The sequence below is a fragment of the Dermacentor silvarum genome, chromosome 11 (genome assembly GCF_013339745.2).
Source record: "Dermacentor silvarum isolate Dsil-2018 chromosome 11, BIME_Dsil_1.4, whole genome shotgun sequence".
Lineage (NCBI taxonomy): Eukaryota > Metazoa > Arthropoda > Arachnida > Ixodida > Ixodidae > Dermacentor > Dermacentor silvarum.
In genome coordinates, this window is record NC_051164.1 from 117,560,751 (window position 1) to 117,579,700 (window position 18,950).

The 18,950-nt window shown below is 44.2% G+C and overlaps 1 protein-coding gene across 3 annotated transcripts in view; it reads left to right on the plus strand.

Moving 5' to 3' along the window:
• Window positions 1-18,950, plus strand: part of LOC119432357 (AP-3 complex subunit delta-1-like) — a 213,500-nt gene that overhangs the window by 15,814 nt on the left and 178,736 nt on the right. For all 3 annotated transcript variants that reach the window (XM_049659316.1, XM_037699524.2, XM_049659315.1), the window contains exons 4-9: window positions 909-989; window positions 1,067-1,174; window positions 1,822-1,951; window positions 2,239-2,378; window positions 12,108-12,181; window positions 16,742-16,791. In XM_049659316.1, coding sequence (XP_049515273.1) covers window positions 909-989; window positions 1,067-1,174; window positions 1,822-1,951; window positions 2,239-2,378; window positions 12,108-12,181; window positions 16,742-16,791 — 583 coding nt within the window. The remainder of the gene's footprint in view (window positions 1-908; window positions 990-1,066; window positions 1,175-1,821; window positions 1,952-2,238; window positions 2,379-12,107; window positions 12,182-16,741; window positions 16,792-18,950) is intronic.

The following is an 18,950-nucleotide window of genomic DNA, read 5'->3' on the forward strand; positions in this document are numbered from 1 at the left end:
AATCAGATTGTGGTTTTGGCATGTAAAACCCCATTATTATTATTTTTTAACATCAAATTGGAGCAGAAGTACGGTAAATTTTGAAATATTATACATAAAACATGATAACTTGCATAGTGGAGCTGGCTACGTCGCTTAGGTAGCCATACTTTACAGGCTATTCAGCGATCATTCGCACTCTCTGAAGAGTCTAGTGTATGCGAAGAAACTACTTGTTTGCTCCTAATGCTCCATTCACGCTTTTAATAAACAATACTTCATAATGTACTTTGTGATAACAGAAACTTGCTAGCTTTAAGAATACTAGGATGGGAACATCATTTTAAATTAATTGTCATAACAGCTGTTCATAATTTGAAAGCTATTCGATTTTCCATTCGATTTGATTCGCTTCTGGCATTATTTGATTCGTATTCAATTCCATCTCAAAAATCGCTATTCACACACCCCTACTTCTATGTAACCATGCTTAACATTATTAGCTTCTTTGTGCAGTGATGCGGGCGGCATGTGCAGTCTGACATGGTTCGAAATTATTCTACATGATGTTCACCAAGTTCCTGTGTATGATGTTTAAAATGTTATATTTTGTATGGTACAGCTGTTGTTTCTTATGGTGTTCGGAGTCTGTAGTGCAGTGGTCATGTTAATATATCTGCGGATACTCTTGTGTCAAATTGGCATCACTTAATCAGACGCTTTGCATTTCCCTGTTTGATTTGTGTAGCACTTGTGTCTGTAGCAATCTTTGAGCTTATTTTATGATTACGCCACCCTGTATCAGCCTCTCGTGTCAATAAATAAACAGTAGCACTCTTCATTTTTACTGAACGTTCCCTTCACTCGAGATGGGGCGGGGCTTTTCTGTAAAGAGCACATAGCGATGCATTTTTTTTCCTTGTCTGCAGCGCATTGGTTATCTGGCTGCATCACAAAGCTTCCATGAAGGCACAGATGTCCTCATGCTCACCACAAACATGATTCGAAAGGTGAGGGGGGCCCCCAATCTTTTACGTGTTGCCTAGTGACTGGGCCTTCCCTTGAAAGCAGGCTCTGTGTTTGGCAGGATCTGAACAGCCAGAGCATGTATGACTCGGGCACAGCGATGAGTGGCCTGGCCTGCTTTGTGACAGCTGACCTGGCTCGGGACTTGGCCAATGATGTGATGACACTGGTGAGTGGGATGGAATCACAATGGTCAGTTCCGAGCTGTCGCTTCTAGCAAGTGGTTAGACTGCACATAGGCCAGTGGAAAACAAGCAGCTCTGTGTTTGCTTATTGCATTTGTGGGCTGCTAGTCCCAGAAATGCTGTCTTGTTTCATCTTTGTTGCAGTGTGGTTTTATGCTTTATCACGGTTAAGCTAATCTTAGTGTTGCTACTTGCACAATGATATATGGCAGTTTAATAAATTACACAGACAAACTGACCACCACGGTGGAAAACACAGAGGACCTTTCATATGCTGGTGCTAATCCATGCAAATTATGGCCACATTGTTCACAGGGCACATGAGTAGTTTCTGTGCACAGCATAATTCTTCTTATTCAGTTTGCTGTGCCTTGCTTGATGTCATTTCACGCTCAGTTTATGAGGCATCTTAGCTTTTGTGATGTGTTATACCATATGTGCTGATTAGTGTGAAGGATTGTTTTCAAGTTTGCAGTGGGCTAACTTCACTTTGTGCACATCACAAACATGACGTATGCCATAATAGATATTACCTGGCAGCAGTCACCTCAGGATTCTTTGCACTACATAGTAGTCGGTGTCTAATACAAGGCTTGCGCAACATATTGTGTGTGTCCCAATACTCTTGCAGCTCACGTCCACCAAGCCTTACCTGCGCAAGAAAGCGGTGCTGCTCATGTACAAAATTTTCCTTCGGTTCCCGGATGCCCTGAGGCCAGCATTTCCACGGCTGAAAGAAAAGCTGGAAGATCCAGACCCAGGTAGGCCTGCCTTCTTTTCTTTAAAAACAAAAGCTTTGTCTTTATGAGTACATTGGGTACAGATTTGGTTGGATGTCTCCTCAATGGGGGAATTTCCAGAGATACAATTGCCATCTTGCATGCACTAAGTTTGTGGTACAGTGCATGCCAAACATGTGGTTGCCACTGTTTTGGCTTGTCATCTGTGAGGACTGGTGAACGCACTAGATGTAATCTAATCATGACAGCCCTTTTTTTGTGCATTCACTTTTGAAATGCATCTGCTGTTGATGACTCGCTGAATGCAGGTGTGCAGTCTGCATCAGTGAATGTCATCTGTGAGCTTGCACGGAAAAACCCCAAGAACTACCTGTCGCTGGCACCAGTATTTTTCAAGCTCATGACAAGCTCCACTAACAACTGGATGCTGATCAAAATCATCAAGTTGGTAAGCACTCTTTGATTAACTGGCCCTCATATAGAAACAAGTGAATTTGGCAAATGGAATGGCTGTCTCCAAATGACCCTGGTGGCTTGGCCATGGATGATGCATCTGTGTTGCACAGAATTCTTGGCAGATCGTTTGTTGGGTCGAGACAAGTGCAGTGCACGTCTGTATTTCTGATGGCAACTGAACAGGATCTAGTATAGCCGCCAACAAATCCCCAAGCTTCATCGGTGCCATATTTAGTACTTGTGTAATTATTTCACTAATTTTCCCAAAATTCAGGGTTAAATTGGCGGTACATTGTTTATGCGTGCAAATATCTCGAGAAAATATTCCAACATTGGCGCGAAAGGTCTTGAAAGCAGCGTTTCAAACCTTTGATAGTGGGCTAACGGTGCCCAATGGGCATGGTACGCAAAGAGTTAAACTGGGATGAAATAGAGTATGTCGCAAATAAGATTTCTGGCGTTAGCTATCGATGTAGAAATAATTGTAATTTAAAAAGTACAACTGATGAGTATCTAGTTTTTTCTCTTTAATGAAGGTAACTGTAAAATTATGCTGTATACGGGAACCCTTTACAGTAGAAACTTGCTGATATGATCACGCCTTGTACAAATTTGGAGATGATAGGAATGTTTTAATAGTCGCGGCCCAAGTCCATTAGCTCTCATCGTGCTAAATTTGGATGTTGCGAGCTGTTTTTTGTGCCACGGCAAATGAAACGAACAATCGAGCCGCTGCATGATCTCCGGCGGAGTCAGCGAGTAGGCCCCGGTGCGCCAATGACTGGCTGCTCTCAGGCGGGCAGAACGGTTGTGCCAGTCCTGTTGCCAGGGCTACCTATGCCACTCTGCGTTAACTCCACCCCTGCGCCTCTCCCCCCTACCCCCCACCCTCCTCCAAAGGCTTTTGCTTTGCGTAGTATCATGCATCTTGATGGCCGTTTTCAAACACCTTGCAACTTTATCAGGAGCCAGCGGTTACATGCGACCCAGTCTTGCCACGTCAGCAAGATCAGCGGAATTCTCTCCCATGGGTCGCCTCATCCTCAGTTGTCTTCGGCACCCGATGACAATTCAAAACTTTTGCACCCGTGAGATCGCACAATATGAAATACCTACAAAGAAAAGAAAACAGATTCCTTTATCTTGCGCAAATCATGTCCTTATCACCACCAGGCAGCAGCTAGGGCCCAGCAACGAAAGTAACTCGAACAGGCTTCTCCCGACAAAATTTTGAGAGGTGGACATTTGAGCACTAGGGGGGGGAGATACAGGCACATACTGAATAATGACAACACAACAGACTTCCGAGCACAATCACACAATGCAACGATGCAAGAGACTTTATTTCTGCAAATGCAGCTGACGGGGGTGCTTTTCTGGATACTTGTTGAAATCTGCCTTATTGTTGAAAACTCACGGTTGCCTCATCTGATTGGTTGAGAGCAGGCTCTCATGCTGTTCTCAGCCAATCATATTATGCAACCTTGAGATTTCAAAAACATGGCGGATTTCAACAAGTGTCCAGAATGCATTGAAACCTCGTTACTGTGAACACCACATTAACTAACTTTTCATATTAACCCTTTCACTGCCGGGTTTTTTTCTGACTGCTCCTCACCCCTTGCCGGGTATTTTTTCATGTTGGTTCAGTGGAAATTTCATGCTAGTAATGCACCATGATACTCCACAGGACATGTAAAGATATTAATCAGCAGTTCTTGAATTTCTTCGTCCGTCAAAGCGCGGACGCACGTGGCGCGCTGACTCGCCATAGCTGCTGCGCTCTGCCGAGACGAAGCGACGCGGGTGTAAACACGTGCGCTCCATCTGTTGTCTAAAATTTAATTTACAAGTTCTATGTGTTTAGGTGACCTCTCCATAGATGGCGGGACATGAAAGCAATTTCTTTTTGCATGAGTTGTCTCGGGAGTGGCAGGGAGTGAGTTTAAAAAGCAACACGAGTATACTCGCGAGTAGTAGGGGGTGCGCGTGGGTGGTTTCACGAGTTATCTCGGTAGTGGCAGTTAAAGGGTTAAATCCCCCGCTGACTGCTTATAGATTCAATGTAAAATATTTCAGTACTACGAACTTCAGAATACTGCACTTTTCGAAATAACGAGTGCTATTCAGTTTTCTTGGCACGTTAAAAATGCCTCAGTACTACGAATTAATATTCCGAAATCAGGGGATTCTTAGATTTACATGTATCCTTTATGGCAGCCGGTACAGTAGGCTAGTAGACGACAAGGCACCCGAGACGGCACTGGAGGGGAAAAAAATATGGCATAAGAGATTTTTTATTGCGGCGGCAACAGTGACGCATTGGGTGTTGCGAGCGCATGCTCCGCCGAGACTAAAGCCCCTGAAACTTCGTAAAGTAGCGACACTGTCCTCCTCCGCCTTCACTCCTGTCTTTCACGCTCCCTCCTCGACCGTGGCGCTGCCTACAACGCTTGAGCGTAGCAGATGACCTTTCGCAGAGTGAATGCACGCATAGCAATGCGGTGTGCTTTAAGCGTTGGCTTTCTAGCTCCGAGTAACTTCGTGTACAGCATAGCATTTATATAGGGAGGGTTATACAGATCCAGTGACGGCAGCTTTTTTTTTCCTGTTTTGATAACTATTTTTTAAAGCTTCTAAACGAGCGCTAATGCCATACCATGACAACTCCGAATGTATCGTGTGCGCTACAATTAGGTACGCGATACTTGTCAAGCGCGTGTTGCAAGATCTTGTTGCGAATGATTGTGAATAACAAGTTTACAATTGATGCCAACATCCAGGCCTCCAGCAAGCCCTCAGTAACCTAAATAATCTGCGCCGTCCTTACCATGTCAAATCGCGGCGCATATTAGCTATTATGCACAAAGGCTGGCAGAGGGCACAAAACGCACCAGCTTAAGTGCCCTACATCAAATGCGTCTCAAAGACATAGTGGCTGTACGAACTAATAGTTGAACAAACGAGCATGCCAACGACTAACGAAAGAGCAAACGACTAAACGAATGATGACTAAACCAGCCAGTGAACGAGCAGGCGACCGCACGTTTTCGTTGCGACTGTTCCACCGCCGCATCTTAAGTTAACCTTCACACACTTCAAAGCTCACGTGAATTAGCACATACATCTCAAAGACATACGACGCTGTCGTTCGGCGAAGAATGCACCCCGTAACTCGGTTTCGGGAGAGCACGCACACTTTTCATTGGTGCCTTTGTATCGCAAATCCACCGGGCGACTGCCAATGACGAACACGAACAAAACAGGTAAAGAAAGCTGTTCGCTCTAGAGAAGGCTAGTAAGTAACTACAAAAGGCAGAGAGTTGCTTTTCTAAGATGAGTTTTCACGCTTGAGACTCAGATTTTGTGAAAAGGACTGTGCTGAATGTTAAGTTTCATAATCATGTTTTCGCACGCAGCCTCGCGGGCCCGTGAATTGAAGCCTGTTGGCGTAGAAAATGATTAAGTGCACCAAATACGACCACGTAGTGCCTATATAAACAAAGTACACGTCGCGTACGAATCATGTTAAAGCGTGCAGACAAATGGCAACATGCTCAGTGAACTGTGCATTATCTACTACGTTGTGGCCAGCAACAAGTTACGCAAGCCTGACACGTACTATATTATGAGAGACTTGCAACTTACCTCGCAAAGTCGTGTGGAGGATGTTGGTCTGAAGTTCTCCCTCCCACTTCGATGAATCCAAGTCGTTCTGAACCCGTCGTGCTTACCGGACGATATTGCGATGAGCTTCTTGCCTTTGCTGAAACTATTTTGGCATCTGAAGGCCCAGCAGGTCATGGTGATGGAAAATGCCGTGAAGCGATGCCGAACTTGCTACAAAACTTAGTTGAAGGCGTTCTCAAACCAAAACAACACGGAAGAGCAACGGCGCCGACATGTGCTCCTTGACAGTCGGTAGACGCTTCTCAAGCGAAAATGTCGATGGAGCGCGACTGTAAACAAACAAAGCTGGCGTGAGGGCCCACGTGATGCCATTAGGCCAACAGCGACGCGGCGTTGGCCTCGGACAGGGCGCGCGAGGAGGAGTCGACTTTCTTCAAAGCGTGTCGCTACTTTGCAAAGTTTGAGGGGCTTTAGCCCAGGCAAGTGTTGCCCAGCAACGGAGGCCCGTCTCTTTTTTCTTTTGCCCTTCTTTCTACGCATGCCTCTTCTTTCACGTTTCTTTCCGTGGTCCCACTTTCCGAGGTCTAGTACCGCGATCGTCCGTGTTTACCGCCAGCTTCCCGGCCTATGTTTCTGGCTCGTGAGTGTGTGCGGCTGCTTCCTGCAGGCATCCATGCTTGTACGTAACAGCACGCTTGTGGAAGCCGGCCCCTCGCGCTCATAGCTTCCACTGCATAGGCACAGAAAGTTGTCCCCAAATACAACAAACTTGAAGGACGAGAGGTGGGTGGTGGTGGGCGGTCGGCTGGAGTGGTGGGTGGCAAAACCACTGCCGCCCACCGTGGAGAGAAAGAACCCTGAACTCGAGATAACCAGGCAGATTTTGAAATGTTGGCCTTGAAACATGCCAAGTGTGCAGCTGGCTGCTGCCAAAATGTGGGCGAGACAAGTGTGCCAGCGATTCAAATTCGCATCGGCCAATAAGACTGCTCCCTGCGCACCACGTAACTGCAGTAACGAATTGTAATGCTAATTTTCCCTTCTTGCACTAATTTTTGTTGATTTTATTTCTGCACGGAGAAATACAGCGCTGTTTGAATCTCCGATTTCTCCTGTTTATGACAATACCCAGATGGCGGCACTGCGTCAACAAAAAGTTGCGCTTGGCAATCAGCGGTGTGATAGCACCCCTCGAAGCCTGATTTTTTTTTTCCAATTTTGCAGACATTACACTAAAAAAGCAATTTTCTTAAATTCTGGTGTGTATTTCTTCCAAATATTCAGCCATGAGATAAACGAAAGTCTTAAGTTTGCAGAGAGAAAACAATAAATCTGAAATTTTGACCACGTTGGCTATTTCATTGTTGTGTCCCCTCCTTATAATTTAGAAATTAATTAGAACGTTTTGAGGCAGTACGAATTTTGGGTGATAGGAATGTTTGCGCCGTCCCGAGAGATTCGTATCATCGATATTGCTTACCATGTACAAGTTCAGAGAAGTTTAGGCGGCATTTGTATGGGGGAAAATGGAATTCTCTTGCTGAATGTGTCATTCCCCATCTCATGGACGAACTGTCTGTGGCAAAGCGAGTCCCAATACAATTCTGCAGTCCTGACTGACTTCAAGTGATACGGTGCACCAGTCTCATCGGAGGTGCCTTATATTCTCAACTTGTGGAAACTTACATTCTTCAGTTTACGGAAGGCCCACAACATCATATTTTCTGTCTGCAGGCTCTTGTTCCAAGCTTAATGCCATGGGACTTCTCTTCGGGACTAATGTGTGTTTCTGCAGCACGGTTTGCAAACAGACAAGTGTGGTGTGTAGACCATGCAGTGACGATTGCGGCGCAGGTTATTGCATCAATGTGCACTGCAAAAAGAGCCGAAAATTGAAAGAAAAAATGTCCCACTCCCTTCTTTCTGGAGGAATCACTCTTCCTGCCCAGCAGCGACGATGTCCCTGCTGTTGCCTCACTATGCCACCTGCAGCTCACAACGAGCCACCTGCAACGCGAACTCGGGGGGGGGGGGGGTCTTCGATGAAGTGCAGAGCATGCAAGAAGTCCCCTGTTCAGCAAGGGAGAAAATGGCGGGGCTCCTCACGTGGCAAGGTGTGCGCGGTAGCATTGTGCCACTTGGCTAGGCCCCCAACACGAGAATGCTCAGATTAGACAGTAGTGTTTGGAAGGACAGTATATGTTTAGATGTGTGCGCCAAGTACGCTGTTTGCTGCGCGGGAGTCTAGGCGACCCTCGCCGCACTGTGGCATTGGTCGCTAACATCAGCTTTGATCAGAATGTTCTTAATTAAGACGACCTATCCAGGCTATTACGTCGATGTCACTTTCAGTGCTGCTCCAGCGTGTGCCTCGGACGCGACGCAGCCCTCCTAGCCTTCAAACCAATCATCGCCACTCCAGTGCCTTGTTCACTTTCCTCATTCCTCCAACGGACTGCCACACCCTCTCCACTCTTGTGATGCCTTCTTCGCAGAATTTGTGCTCCCCATAATGCCGGGGTGTGGGAGTGGATTTTTCTGACATAGCCCATTCGCAAAGTGCCGCTACCCCTCCTGCAGAATGCTTCCTCATTAAAATAGAAGTGAAAGGGAAGGTGGCAGTCGTGATGTCAGGTGAGCCTTTTAAAGTGACACTTAAACGAAAGACTAAACCAGTTTAAACTAATTAATTATTCTCTGAAAGCTATTTGCATTTATTTTGTGATGATAGGTTGGTTATCAGAAAAGAAAGTGAAGGCCACCACTTTTTGAATTTTGCGCTGAAACCTCAGTGACAGTACGTCAGTGTGATGTTACGGATTTCAAAGTATCTTTTTTGTACTAGTATTTGGACTGCGTTGGCTCAGTATATGTTCGTGAAACTTAAGTAGTACAACATCTGCCTCCTTTAAAACTCAGTGTAGTCCATTTTTATAGATAAAGAATTAACTAGGCCCTAGCAGATGCCATCAAAATCCATGACATCAAGTAGATCTGATGCATGAATTTCCAGGTGGTGTCGCCACCAGTCTTTGCTTTTTGTGCTTTTTCTGGCTTGTGAAGCACCTTCTTGTGGTAAGAGCGGTGTCATTGGTAAGGGTAATTCACTAATAAAGGTGAAATACGTTTATCTTTATAGTGCCGCTTTAAGGTGCACCCTTTCACTAGTGCATGGAGATCTTCCAAACTGCATAGTTAGTGTGCTCTTCTAGTTAGTATACAGTTGTATTGCTTACAGGATGGTTAGCCTCTATTAAAACCACTTTTGGGGTCCCTTTGAGTTGCTCATGCTGCCTCTATGGGTTGCCGGGATGATACTGCTTCTTATGAACGCAGGGGGTGTCCTTAAAACAGACTGACCACGAGATGCGAGGGCAGCACCGACGAAGTTGTGGGAGCATTTGTTTCATGCAAACTGGGATATACTTTTTGTTAGGCTTAATTAGCCACTAAAGCGTAAATAATTAGCCAGATTGTTAATTACTGTACTAATAGCATAAGCTCGAATGCCATATTGTGATTTGTAATTGAACGTGTCAGATTTAATAGTCCTTGGCACTCTAAAGTTTTCTTGGTTAACTTTTCCATGCTTCAAAGTAGTAGCTTACGTTAACAAAAAAGAAAAGCAAATTGAGTATGTGCCTCATTTGCACGACAGCGGTGCTTTCAAAAGGGTATTTATTCCGGCTAACACTACTAAGTGGCCAACTTTGCAACCGTGTAAAAGTGACTAGGCATCAGTGCTAACTGTCGGCTGCTGTTAAGAGGAAGTAGCCGTACGATGCTGTAAGCTAGAACAATGACAGCGGTCTTAGGACAGCGATGGGAGACAGCGAAGCTCCATCAAGGACAGGCTTGATTGATAGGGTGTGGGCAGTGGAGAGGATTAGAATTGGGAAGTGCACATTAGGATTGAGTAAGTACGGCAAGTTCATACAATTTGACGTGCTCGTCCAAGTGAAAACTTTTTAGGAGAATGCTCTTGCCGGGGAAGCCCCAGCTGCAGCCAGGATTTTGTGCTTCTGTACACACACAGCTACTCACTGTGAATATGCATTTAAGCTCTTTTATTGCTGTGTAGGTTTGTCTTGATGGGACTCTTGATAGAATTGACGTGGTCAAGTCCATAATCATTACTCACTGTGTCTGTGACTGCAGGTGTGAAGTTGCTGAACGCTGTTCAGTGAGCCTCTTAACACATATATCTTACAAGTGTTTCCCACGTTCAAAAGATTTTTAGGAAATGAAGCATGTTTGAAGAATGTTTCAGGCTCCAAATTAACCAGAAAGTGTATGAGAGAGAGCCTGTCTATGCTCTACATTATTCTGTCTGCTTTCATACTAGACATGGAGCAGCACAACACGACAGGGACCAAGAATAAGAAGACACATACACATCGCCCTGTATGTGTCTTCTTATTCTTGGTCCCTGTCGTGTTGCGCTGCTCCATGTCTATTATGAATCCAAACCAACTAGCCCGGCAACATGCCCTAGCAAATTTCTATCTGCTTTTTTCGCTTGAAGAAGCTGCTCACAGTGCTTTATGTAGCTTTGTGTTCCATTTTGCTACAAAACTGTTTCAGATCTGTTGTGCAAGCTCTAAGTCACTTTATACTGACTGCATTGGTCTTGGACTGTGTATCATAGCTCTCTAGCCTAAAGGGATAAATGTTGGTTGTACATGAAATAGTTTGTGCATGTAATATGTTCACATGTATAACATTAGGTATTGCATTCACTTGCAAGACATAATGTGGGCCTTCCATTAGGGAACAGAAAAGGCCTAAATTAGGCATCACAATTGGATTGCTGCCAAAACAACTTCATTGTCATGGAAGAAGGTTATTGTTACTTTTAACATTGGTGACTGGAAAAGGAGGCTTTTTTTTTTTAATGTTCATTCATGGCACAGGCAGTGTGTCGCCGAAATTCTTTTTCGATAAAACAAAAAAGTGAAGTGAAAGCCTGCTTTTGTCAAGCGTAGCATGGTGGGTGTGTGTTGCGTGGCAGACTGTGGCCACCCATGATGGCTGGCTTCTGCCAGTGTTTGTTGCATGTGCGTCTTGTCTTGGCTCTTGTTGTCTTACCTTTCCTGGTTCACCTGTGTGTTCTTCCCCCTTCTTTTTCTCTCTCTCCATCCAGTTTGGGGTTCTGACCTACATTGAGCCGAGGCTGGGTAGAAAATTGAGTCAGCCGCTCATTAACATAATACGCAGGTAACGGCCACTGCATCAACACCTTGATCATCTTACACAGGAACTAGCTGCGCTGTTAGCTGCGGTAGCTGTGGGCCTTGCATGTCTTGCCTGGCTCTGGAGTAGTAGCGCTGCATTGTGGCCGGCTGCTGCCCTCGCATTGTCTGTGCTGCCTCTGCTCTGCTTTGCTTTTCCTTATTGGCCACACAGCTAGTTCCGAGCTTTTTGTTTACATCGTTTATGTCTCGCGTCTAGTCTGCAAAGATCTGGCCGGACCACCCATTCATGATTACTCCTTATAACAGACATGTGCATCATTAATGAACACCTGTAAGCACATAGAAAACAAGAACAAGATAAATGACTTGGTAGTTTTATTGCTTACTTAGAACTGCTTAATTAGCCTGCAATCAGTTAGTTGTGAGGCACATTGTGTTTTTAAGTCAGCAATGTATTGCAGTCAGAATTATTTGAGGACCATGCCTGAGCTCGTCATGTCTACATGGAAATTTGCTGTGGCAGTGTGCAATGCAAATTGTCTTTTCCAGTCACCATTACATTTTCTTTCAAATGTAGCTCACACCTCCCAGTTAAGCTACCTTCTTGAACGGTTCTTTGTACTGATAGCCTGCATTTATAGAGATAACTTTTTAATTTTGTTTGTTTTCGATAGAAACAAAGTGTGAAAAAGTAAACAAAGACATATAGCAGTGCATTTCTAAACCAGAGCATGTGAGAGGCCTGGTTTGCAGCGTAGTCATTGAGCACTGTCTTGAATGAAGCACGGGAGGGGCACAAACTGTGCAGCTTTGCTGATGTGGTGTTACACGGGGTGGGTGATGTTCGAGCCAAGTGTGCGGTGCACACGCACACAGTTGTCTGTCTCCTTTTGCAGTTTGGTGCCCTCACCCCACTTGAGCCTAGGCTGGGGAAAAAGTTGATCGAGCCCTTAACTAACTTAATCCACAGGTAACCAAGGCACGACCTCTGGCGTCGTTTTTGTTTTCTTTCTGTTTGTACTGCATTTTTTGGGCTGGCTAACTAGCAGACCTTTCCAGTCTTGACATTTGCGGTTTGATTCATAGCCACTGTTGCTTTTAATTTGCAAAATGCGAGCCTGCTTTAGGCTGTCCAGTTAGTTGAGCACGTGCTCTGGTTTCATAGCCTTGTTGGCCAAGAGTGCATGTGGGGTCACAGTGTGCGGGTGCTGCTTGGGTGCGCTGTAGAAAGCAGCAGTCCCAAGGAACAAGAGGGGTGAAACTGTTGCAAGTTCAGTACACGATAGTAGCACCTAGACAGCAAAGGCTGGTTGAACAGCACGCATCATCGAGTGCCAAGTGTTGAGAATGCCGTTTTCCCACTGGAATATGTTGCATGAACACAGCATCAGTGCACTATGCTCATTTTTTTACAAATCCCCAACTGTAGAGTAGAACCATCAGTTAGTACTTATATTGTGTGCCACCTTCTAATTTTGTCCATTGGGTCTTCATTACCTTCAGGCATGGAAATATTGAAGTCAAGTGCGCGTTTTGCTGCTCTGTAACAGAAGTGTGCAAAATGATCCTCATGAGCATGGCAGTTACTTATGCTGAGTGATATTCCTTAGTGTGAGGCATGGCGGCACGTAAAAGTCTCATGTTTCACATAGTATATCTGTTCTCACACTTCACTTAAGTGCATTTACTTTACTGAGTTGCTAGCTGTATCAGTTATTGTGTGCATTATTTTTCATTAAAGGACCTTGCAACACTTATTGAACGTGGCAAATGAACCATTTAAGGCTCAAGTTGAGGCTGTCATGAACCTCAGTTGCATGCAGCAGGGAGTGCACATTATCACTCATTGAGATCACCCGTGATTACCTCTGGCTTCTTTAAATTCGTGGTGGGGCATCAGAACATTCTTTTGACTATTGGCCAGATGGCAGAATGTCACGAGAAACTCCTTTGGCAGAAATGACAAAATTGTCAGGAGTGCCAGGATGGTGTTACAGTGAACTAGTTTGGGCATGTGAGCGATTGGTTACAAGGAGTGAGAGCTAATCCATGTCAGCAGTGATATCAATTTTCGTATTAGTTTAAATTACACAAAACCATTGCATCAAGAGGCACAAGCTTTGCACTTCTCTGCTAGTGCTTGTTGATACACACAGGCAGGCAAGTTCGTGGCTTGTATAATGAGCACAGAATTGGATGCACTTTCTGTGTTGGATGCACATCCACCCATGCAGAAACATGCAGTTCTATAGAAGCACACATCTCTGTCTTAAAGGGTCCCTCGCTAGGTTTGGCCAACAGGCAAGCGCAGCGTTATGTTGCCGCCAATCGTGCCTTGAAGTATTACGCCGCTACGTGCTGCTAAAACAGCTGAAAATTTCAAACCAAATGCCGCACGCTCTCCCTCTCGAGGGAGCCACGCTCCCAGCCAGAGAGTCAGTCACACGCACAAATGCCTCTATGTAAAACGTCATCGTCGCTCACCATGAAGTGACTTAGTTACAATAAAGCATGATAATGTGGAACATGAAATGCTGCCACTGGAAGTGTGCAGTGCAGAAAAATACGAAGAGAGAGAGAAAAAAAGAGGCGGGGCTTTTCACATGATTGTGACATGGTCCTTTGGCTCCTGTTGGGGAGAAGGCAAAGAAGAAATGTGGCTTGCGGGTGCTAGTTGAAGCAAAGGGATAGAGTGTCTGGCGGCATGGTAACAGGTCAGTTAATTTTAATGAACAGATTTGAAAAATTCTTTTGCTATAGCGCTCCCTCAACAGTGCCTTACGACTACCAGTGTTATAACCAAAATTTGCAATGGGACTTGGTCAGCCATGAAAAGTGATATTTCAAAAGTGCAACACCTTCTGTTACTGACTTGCATAAATATGAGTGCCAGGCATGCACCACTCTGCCAGCTCAAGTTTCACACAGATTTTGCAGGTAGTTAGTCATGCTTTTGGGCATTACTTACTAGTTTTGTCCTATAAACCTGAAGTGGGTGTTGTCTGTGGCAATGCCACTTAGAACATGTTGATTCTGTTGCAACAGAATGGTGGTGCCATATGTCACTGCTATGGCAAAAACACCGTGTTCACTTTTGCGGCAGTAGAAGCTGCTACCACTACTTCGTTGCAATGAAATCGGCACATTTCGAGTGGTATCTGCACAGACGATGCCCAGTTCGTATTTATTGTGGACAAAATGGAAGCGGGAGGGGGGTCAAGTAATACCCAAAAAACATGGAATTAAACTAAACTTGCTGCAAAATGCTACTACTGTGCAAAATTTGAATGGAAATCAGCCAGCAGAAAAGCAGGAAGAGTTAGGTACACCTGGCACTCCTATTTATGTGACACACAGTATAAAGCTGTTCCTTCCATTGATTACACTGCGCTGCTATTGGCTTAGCAACTTGTACCTTTGGCTGCCCATGCAGTAGTGTCTTAGTGTGGTTGTTCCATGTGGAAGTACATATTAAATCTATTACAACACTTATTGGCAATCGAAAACCTGAAGTAGTGGTCATTATGTGTTACCAATGAAAAACAATAAAAATACTCAAACACCGCCTACAGCGTGAAATAGGGAGTGGCAGCATTGCATAGGAACCGAAAGGCACTCTTTGATTGCCAATAACATTGCCTGTATGCTATGCGTTCAAGTATGATCTGTCTGGAGACAAGTGTTGCAGGGCCCTTTAAATGCTTGACTTTGATGAGTGGGGCTGCAATGGCTGTGTCTACTTTGTATTATCATAAATTGAATGTGTAACTGATTGTGTGTATTGTGCAATACTCTAACACGATTCAAAAACTTCCCGTTAACTGGTAGGCTACTTAAATTCTGGCAATGTGCCGAAGCATTCGCACCACCTCATGACAGTGGACTTCCATTAATTCTATTCATCACTTTAAGCTGGTGTTGGCAGTGCATTTCTATCAGCTGAGCTTCTTGTTATTTCAATCCTGAAAATGTCATGGATTAGATAATTTGGCCTTTGTCGATCGGTGCTCACACACCAGATTTGATAATTGAGCTGGAGTGGCTACCAAGGCGTTCAGCATGGTCAGGGTTAGGAGCGCAATAGCTAGGCAAAACAGGAACCCAATTGAACCCAACTTTCCACTAGATAGCAAACACCTACCAAGTGCACAAATGTTCTAGGTCAGTGGGTGATGAGAGCAGATAGATGCCAATGTGCTCCTGACAGTGTCAAAGGGAAGTTTCTCGTCCAGTTACAAGCAGTGACATTGGGCACACGACGGGCAGCTGTGCAATCAACAGTGATGTCATGGAGATGTGCAAGGACTTTGTCAGTGGTGTTCGATGGGTGTGTCCAACATTGGTACAGGTGTGGGCTAGCGTCATAGGAGTTTTTCCAATGTCTGCCAATGTATTCAAGCATGTATGTTACTGCACTGCACTGTGAAGTAGTTTTTTCAGGTGTTTGTGATAGCTCAAAAATTACTTTTGAAAGAGAAGAGACAGCAAGTCTGGGCCTTTTTCTGTTGTTGCTTTTAAAAATTCCACCTGCCAGATAAGTCAGCTGATTCTCATAATCATGCCCAAATTTAATTAATGGAAGTTGACTGTGCCAGTTGTGCAGAACACATCTTCCATGTGGCCTCCGCTGGATAATATCTTTTTGAATGTTTTGACAAAGTGCATTTGTGGCACATATTCTACTGTAAAATTATTATTGCAGATGCCTATGTGCATTGCAAAGTATCAACAGTGCACATGAGGAAATGTGTGCCCATGTCCCGCACAAAGGTCCACCGGCTCTTGAAGGCACATTTGCTTAGTATAGTACTAAGTTTTTGAAGCACAGTATATACACTACTGCAGGGATCAACCCTTTCTCTATCGCTCATAATAATTTCTGGTGTTTTATGTGTCAAAACCACGATATGGTTATGAGGCACAACATAGTGGGGGACTCTGGGTTAATTTCTACTGCCTAGAGTTCTTTAATGTCCACCCAATGCATGGTACACAGGCGTTTTTGCATTTTGCCTCCATCAAAGTGCGGCCACTGCGACCTGGATTTGTTTCTGTACCCTCGGACTTAGCAGCGCCGGGCCGAAGCCACTGCGCCACCATGGCAGGTACCGCTGACGATCATAATCATCACTGGAATTTTCACCAATGCAAACATACCTCACAGTGGGAATCTGTGACGATTATATTTGTCAGCTGGCTTCTGGTAGCAGTTCTCGTAACCAGATAGTGGCGTTTGCCAATGTGAGTGGTACTATTGTGTGTTGTTTTTCTCTCTATTGGGGGCTACTTGAACACTTTAATGGGAAACATGGCTGCCTGCATACGGCAATTCTGGAAGATTTCTGGGAAGCTTGGTGTGATTTTTATTTATGGCGGTGCAGAAAGGGTTATAGAAACAGAGTATGTCAGTGTAAAACAGTTAGAAGAATCAGTTTTAATGGTCTTGTGTGATAAAGTGGGTTTTGGAGCTTTTGTAAAATGATAGCCATCAATGTTCATGGCAATACATTGATTTGCCTGCTCATTTCAGCACCTCTGCAATGTCCCTGCTTTATGAGTGCATCAACACAGTCATTGCAGGTGAGTGGGATATCAGTCTTGCCATTCTGTGTGCCAGCCAGGCACATTTAATGACTGGCTCACAGTGAAGCCTGTGCCAGTGTTCTTGCTGAGGCCATTAACAGCTATCTCAGTCCTACATGCATGGCCAGAATGCAGCAGGCATCCATTAATTCTACCTTTATGGGGACTGAGAATTGGTTTTTATTGCCCTTTGAACAAAATAAATAGGATGTAAACTTGTTAGTAATATGCAGTCATCTGCCATTTTCATTCACAAGACACTGAACATGTAGCATTCCTTGATTTTGGTATACGCTGGTAGATAGAAAGAGGTCTCTGTTGTAAAGAGGTGCTTGTTGTAATTTATTTGTGACAAAGGAGATAGTGGAAGTGGACAAAACAGCCACTTGTTTGCTGCTTCAGCAGGACAGTATGCCTGTGTATTTGTGCAACTGGTCAACTCTTTTTTTGATGGGTTGTTCGAATAGCTAAATTACTGAATCAAATCCAATACAAATATTTGAGAGAAACTACCTTTGAATATAGCATAATGTACATATAATTTCCTATTTATAAATAATGTGAATCGAGGTTGTGCAGAGTCCCTCTTGCAGAAAAAAAAAAAGAAGGCTTCATTTCACTTAAGTGGTACATGGAATTCCGGGAACAGCTGGAAGTCAGGTCCACCGAGAAGCAACTAATTGAAAACAATTGAAATCTGATCGTGTCTATTGCTCTATGACACTGATAGCGATGAGACTAAGGTCTTCACATGCACACATATTAGTGAGAGTGCTATGTTTGTTAAAGGAGCCGAGTAATACTACTGGGGACGTATTCTGCGCCGATTGCCTCGGCGATGCTATCGCCTTCTCCTGACGTAGCACTCAACCAGCCAATCAGCTCATCCAGTTTTGCTCAACCGGCCAATTAGTGCACGCCTGATGGTGATACTGTTGCCGAGGCGATAGCATCTCCGAAAGTGGTTATCGCAGAATACGTCCTCAGTAGCATGCATTGTTTTCAAGGAACCCAGCGTGGTAAAATTGACCAAGTAATAAATTGTTTTACCTAAATTGAGAAAACAATTTCGTTAGCTGAATAAGGGGAGGCATGCCTATTTAACTAAGACTGGTAACTATTATGAAGAAGTGACCCCCTCGATGTGTTCGCTCAGCAATTGTTGCCTATGTGTGCTCTTCTGAAGAAATATTATTCGGAAGAGTCTCCACTTGTGTCTGTCGTTCTTCCTGCTGACTGCAGCAGCTCTGGTTATGCCTTATATTACTCAATAAAATTAAATAGTGCACCTAGGAAATCTAAGCACCAACTTGCCCAAGAAGAAGTTCTTCTGAAATAATCGACAGCTTCGTATTGAAATTGTATTCAAAACTTGAAATATTTACACACCTCTGTTTATGTGTCTTTTGCAAGAAGTCCACCTCTGTGCTGTTGAGCCATGGTTCCGCAGAATTTTGGCTCACATGTCTGGTGTCTTTCAGTTGTCACAGCTCTCATTGTCGATTGCATTGTAAGGCACTGTGAGCACAGCATAACTTTTTTAGCCAAATGACGCATGCTGCCTTGACAAGCCAGGTGTGGCTGCTTGTTGTAGGACTGCTAACTTGGCTTATTATGGAAAGCACACAATAGAACTGAATGCAGCTTGACATGAATCCTGACTAGGCTTACTGCCTTCCTTTTGTGCCCTTCCTGCACTTTGTTTTTTTTTTCTAGTAAAAAAAAAAAAACAAATGGAACTTTGACGCATTTGTCAGACTACCTGCATATTTGGAAGGAATCGAGAACATTCCTCTGCCTACTTTTATCAATCAGAATTTGCTGGGCTTTCTTTGTTCACGGCTATTGTGCTTGTAGATTCGTAGTGGGGGATTGTGAAAAACGCACAGGCACACAAGACATGAAGCCAAGGACAACACAAGTGCAACTCTCAACTGGTAGTTTTTTCTTTATTTGAAATGCACAAAAAAAAAAATATATATATATATATAGGAAGTATTTTATTAAGCATCACTTGAAAGTGAAGGAAACGAGTCAGAAAAAGTACCGCGACCGAATTGAAGCAATAATCAGGCAGCTTTTTCTATCCCTTCGTCTTGTGGTGTGTGCCGTTAGATATTCTTTTTCTAGTGAAGAGAATAAATGGCTGACTAACA